We start from the raw sequence: 25,884 nt of genomic DNA, 5'->3' as shown, positions 1-25,884 counted from the left end.
GATGATAGTTATCAGTTTCCATTTAGACAATTTTTTTATTTGTTTCTTCTCAGTAATCTGTATGTAATCATCCAGCAACAAAACTATTATTTCCTATTAGATCAGTTCTCAAACTGTGGTCTCTGCAGACTTTAGTGGCAATTCCCAAAGGCTTTCAATATTCAGTCCCGCAGTGTGTATTTTCTATCATCACTAAAGGCCCTTTTTAAATACTGTATACATTATACATACATATGAATGTATTGATGAAGTGTGTTAGTATGGTGTATCTCCAAATGATTATGCACATTGAAGTTCTCTGCAATATGGACGTTTGACAACATCTACAGCAGGGGTGACCAACCTGACTGGGAGTTGGAGACAAAATGTACCTGTCTCATTGTTAAAAGGCCACAATAAGAAACACATTCAAATTAATAGCTGTATGCACTGACCGAGTATAACCTGACCGTGTCAGTGTGTAGTACCGTCAGGTTATGCTGTCAGTGTGTAGTGTGTAGTGTGTAGTATAACCTGACAGCACTATACACTGACAGAGTATGCAGAAACAGTGAAAAGAATAAGGGCGCAACTACAATAAACCTCAAAGTGTTATAAAGTGTGACTAGTGACAAAGTATTTAAGATGCAAATGCAAATACCCTGAAATTCACAACTGTGAATAAACAATAAATAAAAAACATACAAAACCGTGTAGATCTGAGTGTCTGCAGCTGTACCAATGGGTGGCTCAACACCCCCAAACACTAAAGAGTCAAAAACAAAAGAAACAGCGCAATACGCACATAGTGAAGTATATCAAATCAAATAAAATTCAGAAAAAGGGTAATTATTCTGTATACATAAAAATCAGTAGATCATAGGCATTTCATGTGATCATCACATAAGTTACCAAACATCAGATCGGGACACCGGACAGGAACAGGGCCCTCAGATGAACAGTCAAAGGTGGTCTCTGGACGGTGTCTTATCCCCTCACGGATGGTGGCCTCTCTCACAAGCAGCACTATCAATCTATCCCGGAGCATACGCCTCATCAAAGGAACCTCCCCACGGCAGGTGTAGAAACAGTTCCAGAACATAGAACAATTTATCCCTCTTTGGTTCAGCAGTCGCACAATGTGACTTAATGAATGGCGGTAAGTCCACGAGTTCGTAGGGTCACAAATGTTCTAAAGTCCACAGATCAAAATGATATTGTTTTGATGCGTCATAAAAGCCTCAGGCTAACACTGTCAATGCAGTGCCTCAGTCAGCGACGTCACAACTCATAAAGCTGCTAATCAGCAGTTCACCAGAGTGACGTAACAATAGAATTACCACTAAAGCTAAAATTAGCAAATAAAGAGTAAAAACAATTATGCTACCCGTTTCGTAGCTGTAACGCTACTTCTTTAGGGGGAATAGCTATGAGAGCATATGCAAAAGATTTATTTGACTCTAACTGATCTGAACATACGCAGCTCTCGGCAGAGAGCTTTGAGGAGGCCAATACCTATAACCATAAAACATTACCCTTGTTTTTTCTGTATTTTAGCAAGCAGTTGGTAGCGAGATCGAAGTACCACATTCATCTTGTGTGGGAATGGGTCCCTGAAACATTGTCCCCCTTAGTTACCATTAACTCCCCTTTTTGGCATTTAAATACCACTAGCCAGTGTTCATCTTTCCCCCTCAAGGGAATATTAGGGATGTACTGTAGTAGCCGTGGCTTTGTTGACATAAACCCTTTGCACATGCTCTCTTACCAATCCCTCCACACATAATATGCCAGTAGATAAGTATTATTTACCTTCCTGGATAGAATTTACATACCTAGATATTGATTGTGTGTAGTCATTATTTAGAGAGATTGTACCTTTTATTATGGACAAATGTATTTTTAATAAGATCTAACATGGAAAATATTTAATATTTTTGCTCTATGTGTGCTGGAAACAGTACAATTTTTTCAGAATATATTTTCGAGGACTCTAGGTGTCCTTTTAGCCCCAGGGACCCTCGCATTAATATATCTCAAATATACTCTTGCAGTACAGTATGACTTTCTGTACTATAATTGATTTATGCAATGTTGAGAGGCACCCAACTGTGAAATTAGCACCAGTGTGCCAATACTTTTACAATGCAGACACAATGCAATGCTGGGTAGTGATGCAAATCTTGGACCATACAATATATAGCAAATAAAAACAAACACACAAACTCATGGCGTGCATTTACATGTATTCAACTTGCACCCAAGCCTGCTTTGATTGGGTTTTCAGATTCCCCACATCTCTAACCCTGTGCGTGTCAAGGATAGTAATCTTCTGCATCCAATTTCTCACCCTTCTGCAATAAAATGCGTAAACTATTCTTTCCATTTAACGTCCTAATAACCCACACAATTTTATCTGGTGTTGGTCTTATACATATTCAGTCATGTGACCTCACCAAACTAATTCGTATGTAGGGGGCAGGAAATTATTGGAATGCATTATGTAATATATCTATCCCAAAGTTGTCGGGGTGAGGCAAGTACTATGCAAACGTTTATTGTTTACTTCGTCCCAACACAACTTTTGACAATTCTTATTAATGCGTTCCCAAAAAGAAATAAAAAATCTCTTCTTTGGAGGCTGTCAGTGCCCTCTGGTGCTTGGGATAATTGGTACTCCCCAGACTGTACCCTTGGCTACAGATGTTCATGGAAGGTACATGACTCCTAAGAATAATACAGGCACTTATAAATCAACAATACGGCACAGACCTCACCCACTCATAAAAAAGTGGCAAGATAAACCAGAAAATTAGTTCTGAACAGTCCACATTGACTGTGCTTTATAGCATAGAGATCATGTTGTCTCTCTCAGCTGTCAGGGTTATCCTTCTTCATGGTCTGTTCAGTCTTTTGCTGCTGCCCTTGGTATTTTCCTTTTCTTTTTACACCAGTTTTCCTTGCTTGGCACCTGACAGTTCAAAATGAAAGAGCTGTTTTCCTAAAAACAAGAAAATGACGACAAGCATTTTATTAACAGAGCAAGATTGTACAGTTACATCACTTCCTGTTCTCCAAGCACAATTTTATTTGCTTGTATGATACAGGTACATTTTTGGATTCATCGCGGATCGACCGGTTCCTTTGGTCCACAGATATCCGCAAATCAATCTCCAAAAAAAAATAAAAAAAATAAGGCAATTCGTCTTTTTTGAATTATTTTTTATTATCACGGAGAACCCAAACCTGTGGCTTCTACAATCCTCTGATTCAACAATCCGTATCCGTGGATTGGAGTCTTAAAATCCACCAGCAGATTGTGGAATTGATTGGATTGGTAAAGTTCACTAGGGGATTGTATCCAATGGCGATTATTAATCTACACGGATGGACATTGATACAATCCGCCAACAGATTTTACACCGCGCAAAGGATTTTGAATGGAAAGCTTGGGAAATTCCACGAAACAGATTTTCACACTTTCGCCCATCACTAATCACAACTTAAAGTGCTTTTGCTGTGCTGCCTCTCAAATGTCTAGTCTCCCAAGCACACAATGTAGCCCTACATAAATCACGATTGTAACAAAATGGGAAAGAGCCAATTTAAAAAAAAAAAAAAAAAAAAAAAAACAAAGGCAAGTACACATTAAAATCATGTAATTATAATTTTGGACCAATGACTGTGTGGGTGTATAGAAAACTGTACAACTCTGAATTGCACATTGATAGCTGCAAAATGTTTAAGATGTCTAGTGTCCGTTCCTTTTGTATCTTAACAATTTTTGCTTATTTTTAGAATCTAGTAGTTAAAATTTACGTCGTTCCCCCCCCCCTTTTTTTAAAAAAATGTATGGGTTTAAAGTTAGTTAATTTCCGCAAAGAACTGGTGTCTCAAAAGCTGAGATGTTGGTATGCTATGCATCTCCTCATTCTTCTAATGTTTAATTCTTTGAAACCTCTCAAAAATGTCCCCAGTTCAAACGCTCCAAGACAGTGAGCGTGTCTGATGGAACAGGAGCCAGTTTGTGCACAATGGAACTAAGTATCCTTGTGTAATGTTCTATGACTAGAAGCCCAGGAAAGGATTACATATTAGCTATACTGCTCATACCAAATGTCTTTCAATAAATATTTTGTTTTCCTGTGCCTTTCGAGGAGCTATTTGAAAACAAGATATCGTGCATCTTTCTCCGTATACCTCAATAAATAATAGCATGTTCTTGTATAGCGCCGCTAGTTTTACGTAGCGCTTTACAGGGACATTTTGCAGGCACAGGTCCCTGACCCGTAGAGCTTACAATCTATATTTGTTGGTGCCTGAGGCACAGGGAGATAAAACGACTTGCCCAAGGTCACATGGTCAAACTCAGTGCCAGTCAGTGTCTTTACTCACCGAGCCATATTCTAAGACTCATTTATCCTACCCGAAAGGCACCAAAATATTTCAGATCTCCCTTTCCATCAGGTCCGTTTACAAAATCATAATGACCAATTCACAAAAGTATCCCACTTTTGAGTTCTACTTTATTTTGAGAATTGCTCATCTCTGTGATGATGTGAACAAGATATTCCTAAACAAATGGGGCCAACGACTCAATGGCTGATGTAGTCATTAGCTTATAATGATAAAGACCGTTATATTAGTAATTATGAAAGCCAAGACAAAATGTAAAATTAACACATTTGGAACTAGTCTAAAAAAAAGGTGTCCGCTTTTCAAGCTTCTAGTGTGGCGACTCACCACAATTTTGGCATCATAATCCTGTGGTTCGTCTTGATCACAATTAGTAATCGTTTCGCTGTAACAAGATTATAAAAAATATATATAAATAAAGTATGCAGGTTTTCAATCATTTCACCTTTTTCTTAGCAACAACAGCAATACAATATCTGGTACAAGCTTACTACTCTAGCATTGCTGTGGTAATCAGATAGTTACAGAAGACACAATAAATTAATTTCATTATCTGGAACAGGGGTCCCCGTGTTCTTCCCCACATTTAAAATTGATTACTGGGGGAGAGCACAGGGACTCTGAAGCTGCCTTAGTTTCTCTCCGGCTTCTCCTAGCCACAGAGATGAGATGACGGAGAGCAGATAAGAGGGCAGGGGGCGTACGACTTAAGTTTGGGCACATCTGATCTGGAGGACCAAAAAACAGATTTTCTGGGGCAATTGGAGCTACATTAATTCTAACAGCTGTAATTTTATGGCAATGATTGTGTCTAAGAATGGTGTCCTTTATCAAACTGAAGTTCATCAGATGGGCCACTAAAGAGGGGAAAAAAAAAAAAAAATGGAGTACAGGTCTTGCCAGCAGAGAAATCCTAAAAGTTTATTAAAGTTTATAAAATGCAGTCAGCCACTCAACACGTTTACTATATCTGTCATCATTTCTGGTAAATGAGCAGGCTGATAAAACCTGGTCCCATGTTAAGATCAACTCTTCCGAAAAAAATAATAACGTCACAGTAAGTAACCAAAGACAGCTTTATCTTACTCAGGCTCAGAGATGGGCGAAATTGGTCCTTCATCGTCCATGTATTTGTATCGTCGCGTCTCCAAGTTCTCATTGTCCAAATCTGTACCTGCATCCATATTTCTCAGAGATGTTTCCAGGTGGTTCTCACATTTGAGCTTCTTCAGGTGTTTCAGAAATCCGCCAAAAACAGATTGCTAGAAAACAAGGATGGTTTTATTTACGAACATCACAATATTCTATATTGTATAGTGTGGGCACGAATCCTGCTCCAATAAGAATTAGATTCATGCGTTGGCCATTGAACACAACTGTGTTTTTTTTAAAATATATCAGAGGCACACAATAAAACAAAACTAGAATGTATCATCAGCAACATGATGTTACACAAAATGTATGTATGTATTTATATAGCGCCATTAGTGTACATAGCGCTTCACAGTAGTAATACACGTGATAATCATATAAATAACAAATCAAGGGAATAAGTTCTTCAGACATTTAAGTAACATTTCGAAAGAGGAGTCCCTGCTCCAAGGAGCTTACAATCTAATTGGTAGGTAGGAAGAACGTACAGACACAGTTGGGAGGAATTCAGCTAAGTGCGTCTGCAGGGGACCAAGCTTTATGTATCGTGTCTAGTATAATCCACAGTGCTATTCATATGCTTCTTTAAGCAAGTGTGTCTTAAGGTGGGTCTTCAAGGTGGATAGAGAGGGTGCTAGTCGGGTATTGAGGGGAAAGGCATTCCAGAGGTGTGGGGCAATCAGCGAGAAAGGTTTAAGGCAGGAGAGCGCTTTAGATTCAAATGGGGTAGAGAGAAGACATCCTTGAGCAGAACGCAAGAGTCGGGATGGAGCATAGCGAGAAATTAGGGCTGAGATGTAAGGAGGGGCAGAAGAGTGTAAAGCTTTAAAAAAAAAAGTGAGGAGAATGGGAGTGTGAGATGCGGGATTTGATAGGAAGCCAGGAGAGGGATTTGAGCATGGCAGACGCTGAGACAGATTTATGAAAAAGTAGAGTGATTCTGGCAGCAGCATTTAAGATAGATTGTAGGGGAGACAGGGGAGAGGCAGGAAGGCCGGACAGCAGGAGGTTGCAGTAATCGAGACGGGAGAGAATGAGGGCCTGAGTCAGAGTTTTAGCAGTCGAACAGAGGAACGGGCGTATCTTTGTAATATTGCGGAGGAAAAAGCGACAAGTTTTAGAAACGTTTTGAATGTGAGAGAGTAGAGTGTGACCTCTAGGTGTGAATGATAGTACTTCCAACAGTAATGTGGAAGGCGGTAGTAGGGCCAGGTTTGGGAGGATGAATGTAGAACAGTTATCCATGTTTGGAGGGGGATATAGATGCTGCATATTCCTTTTGCTGGTAGATGGGTCCAACCATTAAATGTTGCTTTAAAGTATCAGTGAATATTGCTCCAAATGGTTTTAAACGTGTCAGTGTTGAAGGTGTCCATTTCTATTCTGCATGTGTACACAATTTAGTTCATGAAGCCTCTTATCAGCCTTTTCATGTGTTATTTACTTTTCTGACTTTCCTTTCATAGTCATGTAAAGATGCTTGCTGAGCAGAACTGCTTGTTAATTCATTGGCTTCAGAATAATTTGAAGAAAAAGTGTTCACATTATCTGTCATAGAAATAATAGCAACCAGATAGACAAAAACATGTTACGGTCTTATATAAAGATAGCGCTCAAAACAGGGAATGCTGTATAAGAACTAACACGAGTTACGGAAAAAGCACACAAGAAGAGATCCATCAGAGACGGAAGGAGGAGTCACAAGTTACCATCTTGGAGAACACACGTCAAGTTTGATTTGAATACTGTACCATACACCTGTGAGCAACGCGGATAAATGTTTCTTTATCCGTCAACTTGAAAGTTGAAGTTTATGAATCTCAGAAGATAGGACAATTGACATTTCACAAAAAGACTTTTTGATATGTAATTTTCCTGGTCTTTATGATTTCCTCCCGAGTTTGGTTTCGTTAACCTAAATATTAATGTCGAAACGCTCATGTACATTTTCTTTTTGCTTAGATTTTTGTTCAACCTTATTCACCTAGAATAGATTGTAAGCTCTTGGGACAGGGTCTCTTTTTGCTTTAATGTTGCCATTTTCCAGTTACCTTGTATTGTAATTGTGTCAAGCACTGCGTACACTGATGAAAGTCCTGATACAGGGACAGAAAATGTTGACATTTTTGATTTTTGCAATATTAATTTTTTCCCTATGTGTTTACCTAGGATGCGTTTGTTGCCTCTTCATTTAATGTGAACCTCAGTTTGGATAATGTCCTAATGTCCTTCAACTACATGCCAATCCTTATTACTGCTGGTCTCTATTTGTTTTCAACATCAGTGCACATGCTATTTTATGATCAAGTACTTCTGTGCGCTTTGTCTTGATCGAGTCTTTTATGCTTTGATACGTTTAATGTTGTTGTGTATTTGAGACAATCGCATATCATTGTCAAGTTTTTTCTTCTTTTCAGCGTTTATAATGTAGGATCTTTTCATAGGAATTTCTTTTCTGCTACCTAATCATTAGCTGTGCACGAATAAAAACTATTTCTCATAATATTATTTATGTGGTGACAGCACTTTAGATTCCAAGTTGGCATCTTGCCACAGCCCAATTAAACAATATAAAACAAAAACAGGAGGGAAAATAACGCACTTAGCCGCACAAATAAATATATAAACAAACAAACAAACAAATATATATATATATACACACACACACACACACACACACACACACACACACACACACACACACACACACACACACACACACACACACTTACCTCATATGCAAAATATGTCGTTAAAGGCAAATATTTGTTGGCTGTAAAGGGGAACTGAATTCCTCGATGTATTCGTCGTCTCCTCTTCTCCTCCAAGGAAACACTTGGTAGTGGTTTCCTGGAGTTCTTTTCAGTTGCCAAACGTTTTTTCTTCTTTTTCCATTTTTTCTTCTTCTTCTTCTTCTTCTTCGTCTTCTTGTTAAAGTGTTGATCAAAAATCTCTTTCAGGCTGAGCTTCTTGGGCCTTGGCTCATAGTCTGATGAATCTTCAGATGAAGAAGCTAATGGAGATGTTGGGTGATGAGGCCTTTCTGGGCCTCGCTTTCTTGTGGTTCGCGTAGGTGAACATGTGTACTGAGTTTGGAACAAGCTGCCACCAGAGCTGGAGGCGTCACTGCTGAACAGAACAAAGCTATACTTTTAAAGTCCTGTATATGATGCATAATAAATACCAAGATCTATAAAACAGTGGTGCGCACACAAGGGGGTGAGATTTTCTGGGGCGTGCGGCGCTTACAAGCGTCCTGCACACTTTCCCATAACATTTAAATTAAATGCCGGGAGAGCGTCAAGGCCTTTAACTCCATTTTACCTGCTCTCAGGCGGCTTCTGGCGAGATGTCGCCATAACAACACATCAAATGACACCGCAGGGTCAAATGACGCCTCCGATGTAGGAGAGAAGGTAAAAGGGGGGTGCGAGCAGGGAGTGGGGCGCAAAGAAAAAGTTTGCGCACCCTAGATCTATAGCACTCTTTTAAACGTACATCAATGTATTTCAAAGTTCTCATAGCCATAAAGTTCCTAAAGACATGTAGAATCAGGCCCCTATTGGACATGTTCGCCCAGAAAGCCTCATTGATTTCAAAAGGACTCTGTGCGATTGTGTCGGATCAGCGCTTTCGCACTTTAAGGGTCACTGTAGGTTGTGATAACTTTTACTGGACCAACATGAGTTCTTCATAGGTCACATTTTTGTACGCAGGGCTTGCCAAACTGTGGTTTCAGAAGCTGCACTTTAAAGCCACCTCTTGTCACAGTGCGACAAATAAAAATTGTACATAACCGTGATGAGTGGTTAATAATGGCGTCTGCAGCTGTATATAAGGGGTTGGCTCGGCACCCCCCTAAACACTGGAGAAATGGAAACAAAAAACAGCGCAAAACGCAAATAGTGAAGTAAATTAGGATTCCTCCTTTATAAGAGTAACCGGGAATAGTAAATTAGATCTAATTTATACCTATGTGTAGTAGGTTTTTGCTGCTAAATCTCATTGTATTTTGGCATTTGAGACTATTTTCATCCCTGTGCCTTGGTGGATTCAAATCGCGATTGTGACGTCATCTTACGGCACACTACGACGGAGCGACGGCATCTCTAACCAGAGCCACTGTTGTGTGAGTGACCGCTCCCGGCTGTTGCTGTGCCGGTTTCTGAGCACACTCTGTATGGTTGGCGTCCCCCTCACTGTTCAATCTGGGGACCGCTGCCGTGCCAAGAACTTTGGACACTCCTGATACCATCCGACCAAAGTGAGGGTTTCTGCAGAGGCGGCATTACTATTCCCGGTTACTCTTATAAAGGAGGAATCCTACAGCTACAACCTGAGATGCCCGCCAGAGAGACCAGATCCTGATTCCTGAACCCCTACCTGTCGATTGGTAACTTGTGTGCTGTGCACACTCAATGCTTATGTTCTAGCTCAGGCCTGCACAACATGCGGCCCGTCTGGCCTCTCTGTGCGGCCCGCGATGACTCTGGCCAGGCACCAGTTAATTAAATAATAATAAAAAAAAGTTTAAAAAAATGGCGGCGATTCATCCCTCCTCCCTCCCTCCCCTCCCCCGGGTTTTGCGGTGTGCGGGGGCAGCAGCAACATGAGGAGGATGCGGCAGCCGTGTGTTTTTTTTCTTCAATAGCAGGATGCCGGGGAGGTCAGAGCATGCCGGGGGCGGGGCTTAGAACCGGGGAGAGAGGATGTGCTGTGTGTGTGTGTGTGTGAGAAAAACGGGCTGGTGGGAGGTGGGTGTGAAAAACGGGCTGGTGGGGGGGGGGGGGGGTGGGTGTGAAAAACAGGCTGGTGGGGGGGGGGGGGGGGTTGGTTGTGAAAAACAGGCTGGTGGGGGGGTGGGCTGCTGACATGTGAGGGGCAGGGGGGGGGAAGTGATGTGAGGTGCAGGGGGTGGAGATACTGATGTGAGTTGCAGGGGGGGATACTGATGTGAGTTGCAGAGGGGGGTGGGAGATACTGATGTGAGTTGCAGGGGGGGAGAGATACTGATGTGAGTTGCAGGGGGTGGAGATACTGATTTGAGTTGCAGGGGGAGGGTGAGAGTGATGTGAGTTGCAGGGGGAGGGTGTGATGTGAGTTGCAGGGGGGGGAGAGAGTGTCATATTGAGGGGAGGGGGAGAGTGTCATGTTGAGGGGAGGGGGAGAGTGTCATGTTGAGGGGAGGGGGAGAGTCATATTGAGGGGAGGGGGAGAGTGTCATGTTGAGGGGAGAGTCATATTGAGGGGAGGGGGAGAGTGTCATATTGAGGAGAGGGGGAGAGAGTCATTAAGGGGAAGGGGAGAGAGTATCATATTGAGGGAAGAGAGACATGGCGGGGATGCTGACTTGTGGGGGGGGGGGGTGCTGACATGGAATGGGCTGGGGGGATGTGGAGGGGGGTATTGTATGTTTGATGTGGAGGGGGTATTGTGTGTTTGATGTGGAGGGGGGTATTGTGTGTTTGATGTGGAGGGGGGTATTGTGTGGGTGAGGGGGAGAGATGGGGGTATGAGAGATAGATGGGGAGTATCGTAAAGATTGATAGTGAGGGGTTCTGGGGGAGATATGAGGATGATGATGATGATGAGAGGTGCTGGAGGAGAGATGATGATGATGATTTAACCCGTGCGGCCCAATTTTTTTTTCCTTGGAGCAGTTTGGCCCTTCTCACTTTACGAGTTGGGCAGGCCTGTTCTAGCTCTTTGATGTACGCAGAATATTTATCCCTACTTTTTATGCAATAATATTTTAATTTACTTCACTATTTGCGTTTTGCGCTGTTTTTTGTTTCCATTTCTTAAGTGTGGCATGCCTGTTGGCCACTAAAACATTAACCTGGTACACGCAATTGGCAAGGCCTGCAGCAAGTAGCAAAAGTTTGGACCCAAGTTGACAAATTTCAGCCTGAACCATTTAACCGTTAAACCAACATGCATATGACAGTATGTTATGTTACATATGCCCTTACCTGTCAAGCGCTTGGTCATCTCGACTGGCGGTGGGGGTCACAGGTGGGATGACTGTGACCTCCCTTTCAGAATTACTGTCTGTGCAAGAGAGACACTCAGAAACACTAAAAAGGTCCTGGCTGTGGACAATCTCAGGACTCACCCCCCCAGATGTGTCTATCAGTTCAAACACTGGATGAAGATCATCCACGTGTAGGTGCCTTTGGTCAATACGTGTAATATTCTTATTACTTTCACACATATTCACATTTAAAGGCGATTGGCTTCAGAGGAGGGGAAGGGGGGGCACATGTACAAGAAAACCGCAGACGTACAACAAACATGTACTGCACAGCTTTTGAAAATTGTACGCAGAATTTGTGAGTTTTCATACATATTATTTTATTCCTCCTGTGCTCTGTATGAAAAAAAAATTGACAAAAGACAAGGTATTAAAAAACACATTTATAGTAAAAAGGTAATGCCAATAAATTAACACCTTACACTGCAGACAAATATAGAAGAGCACAACAGTAAGGCCGCGGGCATGGTCAGTGCTTAGACGCTGACCTGAGCCGCGCTCACGCTCGGCAGTGAGCCCCTGCAGCCGCAATGAGACCGGCTTTAGCAGGGGCTCGCGCACGCTTCCGCAAGCGTGCGGAAGCGTAGCCGACATTAATTTTTTCGTTTGAGCGCTCACGGGAGCGCAGGGCCGGTCACGTGAGCGGTTCGCCCAATGAGGGCGAACCAGCTCTGTGACGTCACTGGCCCGCCCCCCGACACGCCCCTGGACGGCACGCGAACTAAGGCCAGGGAAAGCACCCGCTTTCCCTCAGCCTCAGAGCGCCTCCGCATGGCTGAAGTCACCATGGACTCAGCCTAAGGCCAAGTCCCCGCTGGCGCTGAGGGCGCTCCAAGCATGAGCACCGGGTGTCCTTGCATTTACACGCGCGGGGGGTGGGGGGCATTGCGGGTAGTTGAGCGCGCTAGAAAGTAAGATTTTTTTTGTTTATCTAAGCGCTGAGCGTGTGCCCGCGCACGGCGCGAACAGGGACTTACATATATCTATATATGTAAGTAACAGCGCCAAGTGCTGCCCGCTCAGCGCTAGCGAGGCCGCAGCATAAGGCAAAGACACAGCATATCACCAGCAACAGTCAAAGTCTTCAAGAAGAGTAGTAACAAGACAATACAGGTAGTCCTCGCTATCCAACGTTTCACTTTACAACGAATGGTATATCCAACTCTTTACAATGCAACCCTATGGGCCTTATCTGACGCCTGAATGCGTTATCCAACGCTCACCGCCACCGATTAACATGGGACTCACTTTACAACGGTTTCACTATCAACACTACTTCCAGAACGGATTCCGTTGGATAACCGAGCACTGCCTGTATTAGATATACAGTGCATGTGTGTGTATGTATGTATACACACACACATACACATTTTTTTTTTGAGAATGTGTGTGTAAGTGGGTATTTTCTCTGGGAAATGCTGGAGGGTATGTCAGAGCAGTCTGCAGTTTACCATGGTGACTTCTGAAGCTAATGAGTAAATAAGAAAGTAATGATTTAAGACAAACTTTGTTTTTTTTAAGAGCAGGACATGATCGGGGTCACAAGCTACTAACATATGAGTTAAACTGAGAGCGATCGCTGCTTTAAAAGCGCAATAGCATGTCACATAACATACTATATGCACATGCTTAGTTACACATACAGATCTGCTACCATACAGTACAAAACATGCGGTATCAGTGTACAGCACGAGGCTGCCACTACTCAGCGATCTTTACCTTGTGCCCAGTGCGGGAGCGCCCGAGCGGGACTGTCATCCTGTCTTCAGCGGCTGCACTACACGCAGGTTTAGCGCCGGCTTCACTCCTCTACCAAGATGGCCGTTAATAGGTTTACGCGCGTCCAAGATGTCGTAAGATCGTCATGACGTCACTACACTGTGCCCGTTCTAGTTTCACTTTAAGGGCCGGATCGGCAGCTCAGGCGGGGGATTGAAGTGGCGGGAAAACCCTGAGCCCGGAGCGCGGGAAACAGAACGTTTGCTGCAGGTGAGCTGCAGATATACTTAGAGCAGCACGTTATGGCACTGAAATGATACCTGTGTGACGCAATTTCGTATGTTGAATGTCTATTCATTATGTGCCACCAATTCGTATGTATGTGCTGCATTATACATAAAATAACAAGTGTAGTAAAATAAATAGCATATTGATCTATCCATGACTTTGTTAATGGGAAGAAATTGATGACAAATTCCAGAATGGCAAACGTGAATAATAATAATAATAAAAGCAGGCCCTAAAGATCTTGAATAAGATATGTCAGCTGTGTATCATGTTTGTGACATTTGACCAAGATTGTATTTCTTTGTTAAAGGATCACAGGTAGTGAACACCTCATCCATGAAATGTCACCATTCCTGAAATCGGCTAAGGACGCTTATGAAATAAATATAGCAGATTAAAAAGCAGTAACACCAAAACAAAAATCGTGATCCCTGTGACCGTCAATGAGATTGGTGCAGGAGTCTTCCTATTAACACACAACCCCTGCAAGATCAGAACCCAAACATATATATATATATATATATATATATATATACATATATATATATATATACACATGTAGAGGTATCAGTACCGTGTTAGCCGAGCTTCAATAATCAAAAAATAAATAGATGATACCGTTCTGTGGCTAACGAAATGCTTTTATTTGTGCGAGCTTTCGAGATACACTGATCTCTTCTTCCGGCGATGTTACAATGATGAAGCAAGCAAAAGCTATACTATAAACTATATATAAACAATATATATATAATTTGTGCCAGAAGGTGTGCTACTGGGATTGTGACCTCATGTATACAACAAAAGGCAAAACTCCCCAATGCTGCATCCAATATAGTTAAATACGTATCTGTTTTCTCATTAGTAAGGGTCATTTAGTCAAATTCTTTGGCCAAAGTATTTTTAAGCTTGTATGGTATATACCCTTTTTACACATCCCAATACTACCTGCAAACGCTCTCTTAACCTCTAATGAAGGGATCATTTTCTTAATAGACTGGTCATTCACAGGTGCATAACAAGACCTGCCATTTAAGGTGGGTGATGTTAAAACCAGGGTGAAGTGGTCACAAACCTGTTTACCACTATAAACTTGTAAACTCAGAATCCAAACCCTTCACCCTATATATTTGTGTCAAAAAGAGTGCTACTTGGATACCAAATGTATCTTCCAATAACAACCTAGGACTATCGGCCTCCAACATCTAAATAGCTTTCCTATGCACGACCTGAAACACTTCTAACCCAAAGTAAGTCATCCGTTTTGGTGAATCTTATATTTTCTCAATTCTGAAATTGTTCGCGCTAATCATTATTCCTCTGAGGGCCTGGTGACCATATTATACTAGTTACTTGCCCTAGTAACTCCAGATTGTGCATTCAAATAAATACTAAGAGTAATTGGAGAAGACCATGTGGATTTGATCTTGAAATGGATAACGGGGAAGATATGTGGTAGAGATTACTACAGTATGCTCTTCAGACATGCAAGATGTAGTAGCACCTGACCAAATGCAGGGGTTGGGACCAAGTTTGTCCGGTTTATGCCGAAGACATTGTGGCCAGATCTGTATTGTGTCATTGATCAGAGCATAGATGCAGGGAGCGAAACCATTTACTGGTGTCAAGGAGGATTTTTTCCTCCCTTGTGAGATATAACAGGCAAATGTTGCACTAAAGTTTTTTTGTTCAAGATCAGTACAACTACATTTATCGTACACATATCTCACTTATCTACTTTGTTATCCTTACAGATCAAATTTTAAGAGGTTTCATAAATGTATAAATGCACTACAGGAAGGAATTGTTAATCTGTGTCTGCTTCATAATGTATGTACAAAGACCTGAAGATGTCAAAAGACCTTCATTTTGTGGAACAAATCTGTAGAGCCATCAACTGTGTCGCCTACATATCTTCCCTATGCTGCGTAGACGGTTTGCAATTTGTTTTTGGCAACTACACATGCTCTGACATGAGTGGAAGAGCGGCTTTCAGTGCTCCTTCCCTTGTCCTATTGCCAGTGTGGAGCAGCGAGTGCTGTTTGTTCCTCTTTCAGTTATTGCCTAGCACTGCACTATCCTTCCTTCAGCTCAATGTGATGGACTATTTCCTTAGGAATGGGAGAGAGCTAGAAGTCAAGTCCAGAAATGGCTTGCTTCCTCCCTTGCGCTCGAATCCTACCCCTCGGCTTTACAGTTTAACGCAACTTTTTCTTCTCCCTGATATATCCCCAATTATAGTGCCCTATTGTTACAGCTATAAGGAAGAAATGTAGGCTGCCTGCTTGGCCAAGAAGTGGTGGAGGTGGATGGTTTAATATGCAGATCAAAAAAATAAATCACTAGACAACTGTTCCCACTGCTGAGGATCAGTAATATAAAGACCCCTCACTGTGACATAAAGCGACACTGTTTATTTAATCTCATAAAAGCTTCCAAGATCTATATAACCCCCAAAGGATGCATATTCCCTTTTACTGACAAACTAAAACCTCAAATTGTTACAAATTTTAGGCCATGTAAAATAACATCAGGTTTTGAAAAGAAGGCATTGGGATCAATGTATGAAGGCAAAAATGTTACAATTCTGGGGCCAGATGTATCAAATGATACATACACCCAATTGCTTTCAATAAACCTGATGCTAATTTCCCTCCCATATTTTCATGGTTATTACAGCTGGGAAAGTTCGATACAAACCTACGAGTTTAACAGCTAGCACATGTCCATCCGATAATATTACAAGTATCTGTACACAATGTAAAATGAGCTGAAGGTGCAACAGGTTGACTCTTTAAGCAGATGGTCGTCCATCACTGCCAGAAAAGTACATTTTAAAATGTTATTTGCAACTACTGTGACTACGTCTTGGATACCATCTATTGTGACACATACCTGTCTGGGGGAATAAAAAGAGCCTAAATTCATCAGGATCACTCTTTATGTCCCTTAGGCTGCGCTTATAGTGCTGGCGACAGTGACGCGTCAAAACAAATGCATTGCCGCCTTCGTGTGCGCTTATAGTAAGCGCGACGCGGTGGCTTGGTTGCGATCGCTGGAAGTCATCTCAATTTGATTTTTCCAGCGACCGTAGCCTGACGTCGCCGGCACTATAAGCGCAGCCTTAGCTGTCCTGTTCTGATCCGGAGGGAAAATGTACAGCAGCCAATATTTACATAAAGGTTTTCTGTTGAAAGCCACACTGCATAGCAAACATCAGTGTGTTGAAATAGTACAAAATAAATAACCAGTTCTGTTCTATATAAACAGGGTCATATAAAAATGTGTATTTTTATACACAGCCCTTGTGTTGTAATTGCGGCTCCATTTTGCAGCTGGAACATGATGAATACTTTCATCTTTCAAACAGCATCTTAAGAGTTCAGAGTATTTAATTAAAGTTAGGGCATGGGGACTGGAACAAGGGGTGCAGGGGGGGGGGGGGAAATGCTGCTGTGCCCCCTGGATTGATATATTTTTACATTATGGTTATGTATGCATGTTACTGATTAAGTCCCTGCACTGTAAGGCTGAGTTTATAGTCCTGGCGACGGCTTGCAGCTACAAAGCAACCCAATGTAGTCCGTAGCGACCGCACACAGTCGGCGCGACGAGCAGCGGCAAAGCAACCAAAATCTCTAACAGAGATTTTAATATTTGCAGCTACAGAAGCCCCATGTGACTTGCAGCAAGCCAATCACACCGCCCCTCTTGCCTTCCCCCTGCCTGACGTCACTGCCCCTTGCAGACAGCTACATCGCACACAGTCCCAGAGTATAACTTTTGCTACGCGACGAGTGACGTCACGGGTCACTGTAGCCAGGATTATAAACTCCGCCTTAGGCCCAGGTTTACTAAGCCCTCCAAGCCTATTTTAGTTAGTTACCCAAATTAACACACGTTAATATTAACGCAGTATTCACTAAAGCAAATAATGTGATGTTAACTAGCTTTTTACACCCATAAAAAGCATGCCATTATTTTTAACAGGCGTTATTCCAAAAGACCTGAAGATGGGTGTCACGAATGCTACTTCCTGTGTGCATGCGACTGTGTATGTAAAAGGGGTTAACATATCCAGCTGACACCCCCTAGCAGTACCCTCAAAAAGAGCTATATCTTCTTACCCCCCTTAGGCTGCGCTTATAGTGCCAGCGACAGCGATGCGACATTGTGTCAAAACACATGCATTGCCTCCGTCGCGTCACGCTTACTATAAGCGCAATGCAGCGACAGCTTGGTCGCGATCGCTGGAAGTCGACTAAATGTTGAATTTTCCCAGCGACCGCAGCCTGACGTCGCGTTGCCAGCACTATAAGCGCATCCTTAGACGTGCACTGAGACACTGAATTCAAATGTGTCAATTTGTTTCAGTTTTTAAAACTGATGAACCTTTTTTTGTTGTAATAAAATGAAAAGTAAGCCCCCACCACCACAGATTTTACAAATCTATAAACACCGGAAACTGGAATACCTAAATATAATTGATGTACATTAGTGAATACATTGTAATAACTTGTATCAGCAATAAATAAAGAGCAGATTTCCATATTTAAAGAACACAAAATAAATGTACAATCAGATGCACACAGGAAGAGGGAGGTCATGACAAAAAAAAAGAGGGACAGTGTGACAGCCAGGGAGGGTGACAAAAGCAGCAATGATACAGTGGATCATAGGTTTTCCCCACTCTCTCAGTAGCTTTGTGATAAATACTGGGCCACACCTACAGTATGTCTCCTATGGTAATCGCTAGGTCCCAGTGTGAGTAGAGCAGGATTCATCAGCAAGCACCCAGACATTGAGCAGCTAACCCTTTTGCAACAGGGAGAAAAAGGTAAAACACTCTCGCTCTCTCTCGCTCTCTCTCGCTCTCTCTCGCTCTCTCTCGCTCTCTCTCGCTCTCTCTCGCTCTCTCTCGCTCTCTCTCTCGCTCTCTCTCGCTCTCTCTCTCGCTCTCTCTCTCGCTCTCTCTCTCGCTCTCTCTCTCGCTCGCTCTCGCTCGCTCTCTCGCTCGCTCTCGCTCTCGCTCTCGCTCGCTCTCTCTCTCTCTCGCTCTCTCTCTCTCTCGCTCTCTCTCTCGCTCTCTCTCTCTCTCTCTCTCTCTCTCTCTCGCTCTCTCTCTCTCTCTCGCTCTCTCTCTCGCTCTCTCTCTCGCTCTCTCTCTCTCTCTCTCTCTCTCTCTCTCTCTCTCTCTCTCTCTCTCTCTCTCTCTTCAACTCTAAAACCATGTCAAAAGTTTGTATAGTAGATCATTTTATAGTCTTGTAAGGGTTTGATGCCAAACATGTCTTTCAGCCAATGCTAAAGTAAAGGTCCATACACGGTGTATCCTGTAGTAAATTTATAAACAAAAGGAACAATCACTGTTGAAATATTAATACTCTATTATGTAAAGCAAGTACACTTGGTTAGTAATTGGGCTGAAGGAGCGGGTCCGGGAGGAAAGGCACCGACTCCCCAAACTGAGTTTGAAGCATGACATATTGAGCTGAGCATGTGGGGGGGAAAAAGCGCTTGGATTGTGCTTTTAAAGGCCCTTTGCATCACATCGGCCCTTCAACTCCTCAAGCAGTAATATTTGCAGTAATGTCAATAAGTAGGGAGACAAGTACAGGGAAAACCGTTTTTGCCTTTTGGATTTGACTAGAATACAAGTGAATTGCCAAGATTTGCGAGATTGAGACATTGTCGGCATGCTGCACATATTTGCAGAGCCAGCATTAAATTGCTTCACAAACAGCCCTTATTGCCTGGTTTGGACATGTGACAAGAACTCTTGGAATACGGCAAGATGTAAATCGATGAGAAAAGGGCAGTTCTCGCAGGGAAATGCACTGCTCACAGCTACTAGAAGGGGCCGTTTGGTGCAGAATGCTCTAAGGATCTTGGTCAAATGTAAGATGCTTAACTAGTTTCTTACATTGGTCCAAACGCAGGCAATTTTTTTTCAATGCGGTGCCTTTAGTTGCTCTTTGGAGTATGTTTGGCATACCTTTATACATAACCCCCTTTGTAAATGCATATAGTAATCATTCTGTTTAAACAAAGTGCAGAAATGCATTAAAAAAAAAACCTATGGATTTCTGTACAAGTTTTTTCCTATCCTGGAAATTAAAATATCACATGTCTCAGACAGGTCTGCAACCCGACTTTTCACCATTATCTCCCAGCATACAGTGCTTCCACTGCAGCAAGGGATGACATGCAAATGAGCACACAGTGTGTATCGTGGGTAACTTTCAATGTCTGAAAGGCCCGGGCCATGGTGCCTTCGGGCGTGCGGAGGCTGTGGGAAAGGGGGTGCTTTCCCTGGACATGGTGGACGGGCCGTGAGGGGCGTTCCGTGGAGCGTCACGGAGCTGGTTCGCCCTCATTGGGGAAGTTCACATGACCCGCGTGTTGCGCCAAGAAATCAGTTTCGACTGAATTCATGCACAACGCACGCCCCCTCCTGCCTCCGCCCGCGTGCGCCCGCACGGTCTATGGGCGCGATCACTGCCTTAAGGAAGTCTGATCGCGCCTCGTGCGGATGCCTCCGCGCGGTCTCCCTCACCATGGACTCAGCCTAAGATTAACGCCCTTTATGCATTTAGGAAGGCCAACACATTAGCCACTTCCATATCCAGAAGCATGTTCCAATCAAAAACATCAAGTTTAAGAAATACCAAAAGGTTTTTTTCAATGTGGTTTTTTGCAAGTGCTGTAAATATGCATCTCCAACCAAAAGAGTACGTACACAATTACCTAACAGCAGACACAGAATTAATACTTTCATCAATTGCCAAACCACTCATGTTGTTTATGTAATTACATGCGGTTGTAAATACAGATAGGTAGAACAATCAGATCTTTGAATGTGAGAATCTCCGAACATATCAGACTGATTAAAAAACATGATCTTTGCCACCCAGTAGCTAAACACTTTGTACAATGTCCGTATGGTGGATTACAAAACTTTACATTTTTTGGTATAGAACATGTTTCCATTCATGCAAGGGGAGGAGACAGGCTTAATCGCCTCAATAAAAGAGAAATGTCATGGATTTTCTCATTGAACACTTTGCAACCATTCGGTTTAAATGTTGAGTGGGAACTGAAACATTTTCTTCACGATTGATTCATTTATGTCCTTTATTGTCATCATAAATTATCTTTTTCACTCCCCCCCCTTCCCTCTCCGCTTCCTTTCCCCTTTCCTCCCCCCCCTCCTTTTTCCCCCTCCTCCCCCTCCCCTTTCCCCCCCCCCCTCTCCCTCCCCACTCCTCCCAACACACACACATACCCCCCCATCTCCTCCCCCCCTCCCCCTCCTTTCCTTCTCCCCCCTTCCCCACACCCCCCTTTCCCTCCCTCACACCCCCCCTCCCCTTCCCATCTCCCTTTCACTCCCCCCCCTTCCCTCCCCAACACCCCCCCTTCCCTCCCCAACACCCCCCCTCCCCCTTTCCCCATCTCCCTCCCACTCCCTTCCCCCTCCCTCTCTCTCTCCCCCTTCCCCCCCCCCTCCCCCTCCCCTCTCCCTTCTCTCCCCTTTCATCTTCATCCTGGTCATGTCATCTTTCCTTTTACAAATTGTTTGTTGTCATTACATATAAAAACCGATTATAACATTTATATTATTGCTAAATTAATCACAATTGTCATATTCCTTTGAAGACTCTATTGTTCTTGATGTATACACACCATACTGTCTTTGAACATTTACTACACTCAAATTCATGGGTACTTTATTGATATATATTGTTTAACTAAGACATGAAGTGTATACAGTATGTTTATGTTTTTAATGTGACCCAGTCAGTAATACATTGCTTTAATACATTTGGATATCATGTCACTTTCTAGATCTTGGGCAATGATGATCTGGTCACTTTATAGTTTTGTTTTAGTTTTGTTACTCATACCATGTTTTATATGACGTCAATGTTGTTAGGGGCGTGATGATTGACACCTGTTGTATGAACAGGTGAAGCAATTAAAACACCCTATAACTAGATGTTTTTTAGGCAAGCGGATCACTCTTTGACAAAGGCCTGATAGGCTGAAACGCGTCAGAGGATCCGCTTGCACTTCATGTCAATAAAGATGTCTTAAAGTCACTTATCAGCCTTCATCGATTTATTGGGCTGTGCGGCGCTTTCACCCCAACCGGGAGGATTTCTTACTAAGATTAACGCCCTGCATCAGAAATTGGATGGGTATAACTACATTACTCCTACACATATTCGGCAATCTATTCTTTTCCATTATTGTATTAGCAACCACTGCTTGCTATGCAAAAAAAAAAAAAAAAAACTGCAGCCATTTTAAAAGCTTCTGAAAAAAAAATGCAAAAATGGTTCAAAAGTAGTTAAGCTTAAAATGGGGGGGAAAAAAGCTTCCAAAACCTTGTAAAATGTAATACACCACACACATACAGTGTATGTATGTACATTTACATGTTCTTTACTCAAACTCTCCTGTGCCATCACCTGCACCTGATTTGTTTTCTCACATTTTATTAACCATTTATGTACGCTACACAAAGTTGCATATTGATGCAGCACTATATTAAAAATAACACTTAATATTTTACAGTAATTCAAGGATTGTATTCATTAACAGGTCAGCTGCTGTGGTCTCATTTCAGTGCACTTTGGTCTCTTTTAGAAGCGGTCGTATTTAATCGTTCAGTTGATTGCATCAGTGAAGAAGAAGAATGGCTGAAACGGAGACCTGTCCTCTCCATTTTCCATCTCTGGAGGAGCTGTCTGAGGGTGAGGCGAGCAGCTCCCTTTGGTGTTAAGAGGATGATAGTAGTTCTTAAATATACATGTGCTTTCTTTTACAGTAGTGTCTGGGGAGGCTTATTTCAAGATTAACACAATGCATTGCTGCCCTAAACTGGGAAGTGAACTGTTGCTGTAAGAGGTATTTTGCAACTGCAGCACAATATTGGATCGATTTTTGTCCATTTGAAAATCTGCTTTGTGCTTAAACGATTTGTCCACTGAAAAAGGCTATTCATTAATTCTTTATGCGTGGAAGCATGCATAATATCCCACACGACATAGCTGTGACAGAGGGCTAGCCAGAAACCATTATACAAAGGCAGAAATTTACTATTTTTAGGGAAACTAAAACAAACGTGAGACCCGCAATTGCATAGCAATACGGTCACAAAGGACTCCTCTCCTAGATCGTTTTGTAACTTTCCAAATCATTCAATAGTGCCTTGAAATACTGATTCATGTTTGCAATGCCTTTATTAACAAAGCAGGGTGGTATTTTCCCTGCTCACAATGAGCAATACATTCAAAACCTGTGTATTATTTTAATAAATCAGTGTGTAGTATTAGCTACGTACTGTTTTTTTTTATCTCCTTCCCCCCACCCTCCCTCTTTATTCCCTTTTAATGAGTTTTAATGTATTAAGCTTCATTGGGTTGCTATAGCAAACATTGACAAAGGCACAGCACTTCCTTCCTCTTCTGAAATAAGCAGCCATATTGCGTACCCAGGGAAGCAGGATCTTTGCCGATCGATCACGAGAGAACGGATCGATTGGCAGCTTAGGTCATTCCATTTCCTGAAAGCTAACCAACTGCTGCCTGCATGAAAACATGACAGAAAATGCACACTGTAATGCCACTTTTGTCCGAGATGCTTTTGGGTCCCAGAGAAAGTTTATAGCTTTTGATAGATTTTTTTTGTATATTTTCTGCTATGCTACATTGTTTACAGTCCTGAAGAGCGGATTGCAGAAGAATTACGCAGAAGTCCGCGTCTCGGTTGTAGACTGCCCTGATCTGACACACAAGCCTTTTGGTTTTCCAGTGAAAGGTAATGTATTCGTTCTTCATGACTATTTGCATGTTTCAGATTTTAATCCACCAAATAATGGCTGAACTTAGTTGAAACCGCAGATCATCACTAAAAGCTACGTTGAATCCGAAAAAAATGTGAGGCATGTCAAGTGTAACCATTATTCATTTAGTTAATGTTTTGGCACAACTGCTCTATAATTTGCTCTCTGTTGCGTCATATGTAAAGCGCTTCCATCTAGCGCAGCATGCTGAGCAAACAGGTTTAATCCACATCAGTAAAACATACTGGACACCTAACAAGCTCCTATTGAACCCCCAAAATAACCACAACATATATATATGCATATGAGTGTCACAGAGGAGTGCTACTGAGCATGGCAATATATATTTAAAACCAGAGACAGAACATAAAACACAGACAGAGCTCAGTTTTTAGCACATCCAGTGAAACTCATACACGGTACAGTGCCTAAATATATATGTATAAATATCAAGTAAAATGGTCTTTTAGTTTAAAATTTTTGGCCAAAATAGTTGTAAGCCCCTGAGCCAACTGCACGGCAGACCACATATCAGGGGTCCCTAATGCTAATATAAATTATTAATAACCTGTGTAGTAACAGGAAGAATGATTTATAGTAAATCTGTCAATATTAGTTGCAAAGTTCTAAGTCTGATTGAAGCTTTTAATAACCTGTACATTACCAGGAAAAGCACTCTGTATTAGAGTTGTCACAACCATACTGCAAGCCAGCAAGTTCCCCTGAGTGGAAGATGCTATGGAGTGAGCCCTTAACCATTTAAATGTGGGAGGGGGTGAGCTACAATTAGGTAAGAGGTTGCCACCCTCCAATCAGCCAAGACTAGCTGAACAACAATTGTAAAACATACTGGACACCTAACAAGCTCCTATTGAACCCCCAAAATAACCACAACATATATATAAGCATATGAGTGTCACAGAGGAGTGCTACTGAGCATGGCAATATATATTTAAAATCAGAGACAGAACATAAAACACAGACAGAGCTCAGTTTTTAGCACATCCAGTGAAACTCATACACGGTACAGTGCCTAAATATATATGTATAAATATCAAGTAATTTTAATCCACATCAGACCTGGCAGATAGGAACGTAATGTGATGCATCATTATATAATCTGTTCCTTGGGTAACTCCTTATTTTGACACTCGCCAAATAGCAAACTGATGCACATGCATCAAAATCGGTACAAGGCCGTGGTACACTGACATAAAGATGAGTGGAAAAAAAACCCCTTTTCTCTGTTTTACTGTAGTTTTACATTTGCCTGAGTGCGTGGCCCCATTCTGCTTGATATTCTGATGCATATGTATAATGTAAAGACAAGGTGAACATTTGCATTCCCAATAAATAAACACCAGAGTTTTGGAAAGTAGACAAGGTAAATATTAGCCAGAGAAAAGTTACAACTTCTCCAGAGGGAAAAGGCCAACGGCAACAAATGACATTACATAGGTTCATGGTTTGAAGATGCCACGTTTCAGGACCACTGTGCTTCTTTCTTTGCATCTGGTTTTATATATGGAATCCATTATAATAATTGTACAAGTGTGTACTGTTTGCTCAGCTAATTAGAGATGATGTTTACACATGTATACAGTAAGTGTCTCGGATGCCTGTACCATGCCTGGGACATCTCCAAATTATCCCCAAATGCATATTTCTGCGCATGAGCTTCCATCCGCACCATATTCAATCACCGCTCTGTTCTCTGCTGGCTAGCGCCACAGTCTTTGCATAGCACTACACAAGGTAATGTGGAATGCGCCTTTAGGCCGCGCGTATAGTGTCCGTGACGGGTGACGTCACTGTCGCCGCTAGCAAAAGTTATATTTCGCATTGTCGCCGTCGCGCTTACTATTAGGCGGGCCTAATATATTGAGCAAAAAGAGTAAAGCGCTTGATATGTCACCAAGTGCACTCCAATCTGAATAATCTGTCCCAAAAAAATTGAGTTTTGTAATAAACAGTTGAGGCTGTTTCTGTTCTATAATAAACATAATAATACCGCAGCCACCACAAATCCAAACAAAAACGGTGCGGCAGCTAAAATTCTACCAGCCAATTTAAAATGTATTGGAGAACCACTTACTGACTTGGTTGGAGGATGCCTGTAAATTGATTAATTTGGCACTTACACCTCATATATGCATTTTAAATCCGAGATGTAAGATTAAGTCAATGTGGGGTGAGGGGGGTCATTCAATAAACGGTGATAGGGCTGATTGTGGCACTATAGCACAGAAATTCCTATTGACATCAGTACCCCAGTATTTCAATGGAAACCCCCCAGAATGTTTTAACCAGCCGTGCTGACAGATTTGTTATCTTTCTACTTACAGTAACTGTGATGTATGGAATTTTAATGAATGGAGTATTCTGATTTAGCTGGAACTGTTGCTCACATTCATTCACCTTATATATCCTGTGCAGAAGACACCCTTTT

At 42.2% G+C, this 25,884-nt stretch overlaps 2 protein-coding genes across 5 annotated transcripts in view; one reads left to right on the top strand and one right to left on the bottom strand.

Moving 5' to 3' along the window:
- Positions 1 to 777: 777 nt before the first annotated feature.
- Positions 778 to 13,423, bottom strand: TAF1D (TATA-box binding protein associated factor, RNA polymerase I subunit D). Of its 2 annotated transcripts, none has more exons than XM_075589956.1 (6): positions 13,301 to 13,423; positions 11,520 to 11,917; positions 8,280 to 8,676; positions 5,482 to 5,657; positions 4,723 to 4,780; positions 778 to 2,980 (listed from the first exon to the last, which is right to left on the bottom strand). In XM_075589956.1, the coding sequence occupies exons 2-6, from the start codon at positions 11,759 to 11,761 to the stop codon at positions 2,885 to 2,887; spliced, it is 969 nt and encodes a 322-aa protein (XP_075446071.1). In that variant the 5' UTR covers positions 11,762 to 11,917; positions 13,301 to 13,423; the 3' UTR covers positions 778 to 2,884. The 2 variants fall into 2 exon arrangements, with proteins under 2 accessions (XP_075446071.1, XP_075446073.1); XM_075589958.1 differs by having other exon boundaries at positions 8,280 to 8,673.
- Positions 13,413 to 25,884, top strand: part of C3H11orf54 (chromosome 3 C11orf54 homolog) — a 24,989-nt gene continuing 12,517 nt past the window's right edge. Inside the window, exons 1-3 of one of the 3 annotated variants that reach the window (XM_075589959.1) lie at positions 13,413 to 13,570; positions 22,238 to 22,344; positions 23,312 to 23,410. In XM_075589959.1, the coding sequence (XP_075446074.1) occupies positions 22,287 to 22,344; positions 23,312 to 23,410 (157 nt within the window). In that variant the 5' untranslated portion in view covers positions 13,413 to 13,570; positions 22,238 to 22,286. Of the gene's footprint in view, positions 13,571 to 22,217; positions 22,345 to 22,418; positions 22,499 to 23,311; positions 23,411 to 25,884 lie in introns of those variants that run through there. The other 2 variants (XM_075589961.1, XM_075589960.1) reach the window with 2 other exon arrangements.

Source organism: Ascaphus truei, chromosome 3 (genome assembly GCF_040206685.1).
Source record: "Ascaphus truei isolate aAscTru1 chromosome 3, aAscTru1.hap1, whole genome shotgun sequence".
NCBI classification, from domain to species: domain Eukaryota; kingdom Metazoa; phylum Chordata; class Amphibia; order Anura; family Ascaphidae; genus Ascaphus; species Ascaphus truei.
Note: the sequence above shows the minus strand (reverse complement) of the source record. Positions and strands in the feature narration are given on the sequence as shown.

What these genes read in the sequence shown, in the direction of transcription:
- TAF1D (XM_075589956.1), bottom strand. Translation starts at nt 11,761, where the DNA reads ATGTGTGAAAGTAATAAGAATATTACACGTATTGACCAAAGGCACCTA. An exon ending in CGACATATTTTGCATATGAG is followed by an intron (nt 5,658 to 8,279) that starts GTAAGTGTGTGT and finishes CTTGTTTTCTAG; the next exon opens with CAATCTGTTTTTGGCGGATT. An exon ending in ATTATGATGCCAAAATTGTG is followed by an intron (nt 2,981 to 4,722) that starts GTGAGTCGCCAC and finishes TCTTGTTTTTAG; the next exon opens with GAAAACAGCTCTTTCATTTT.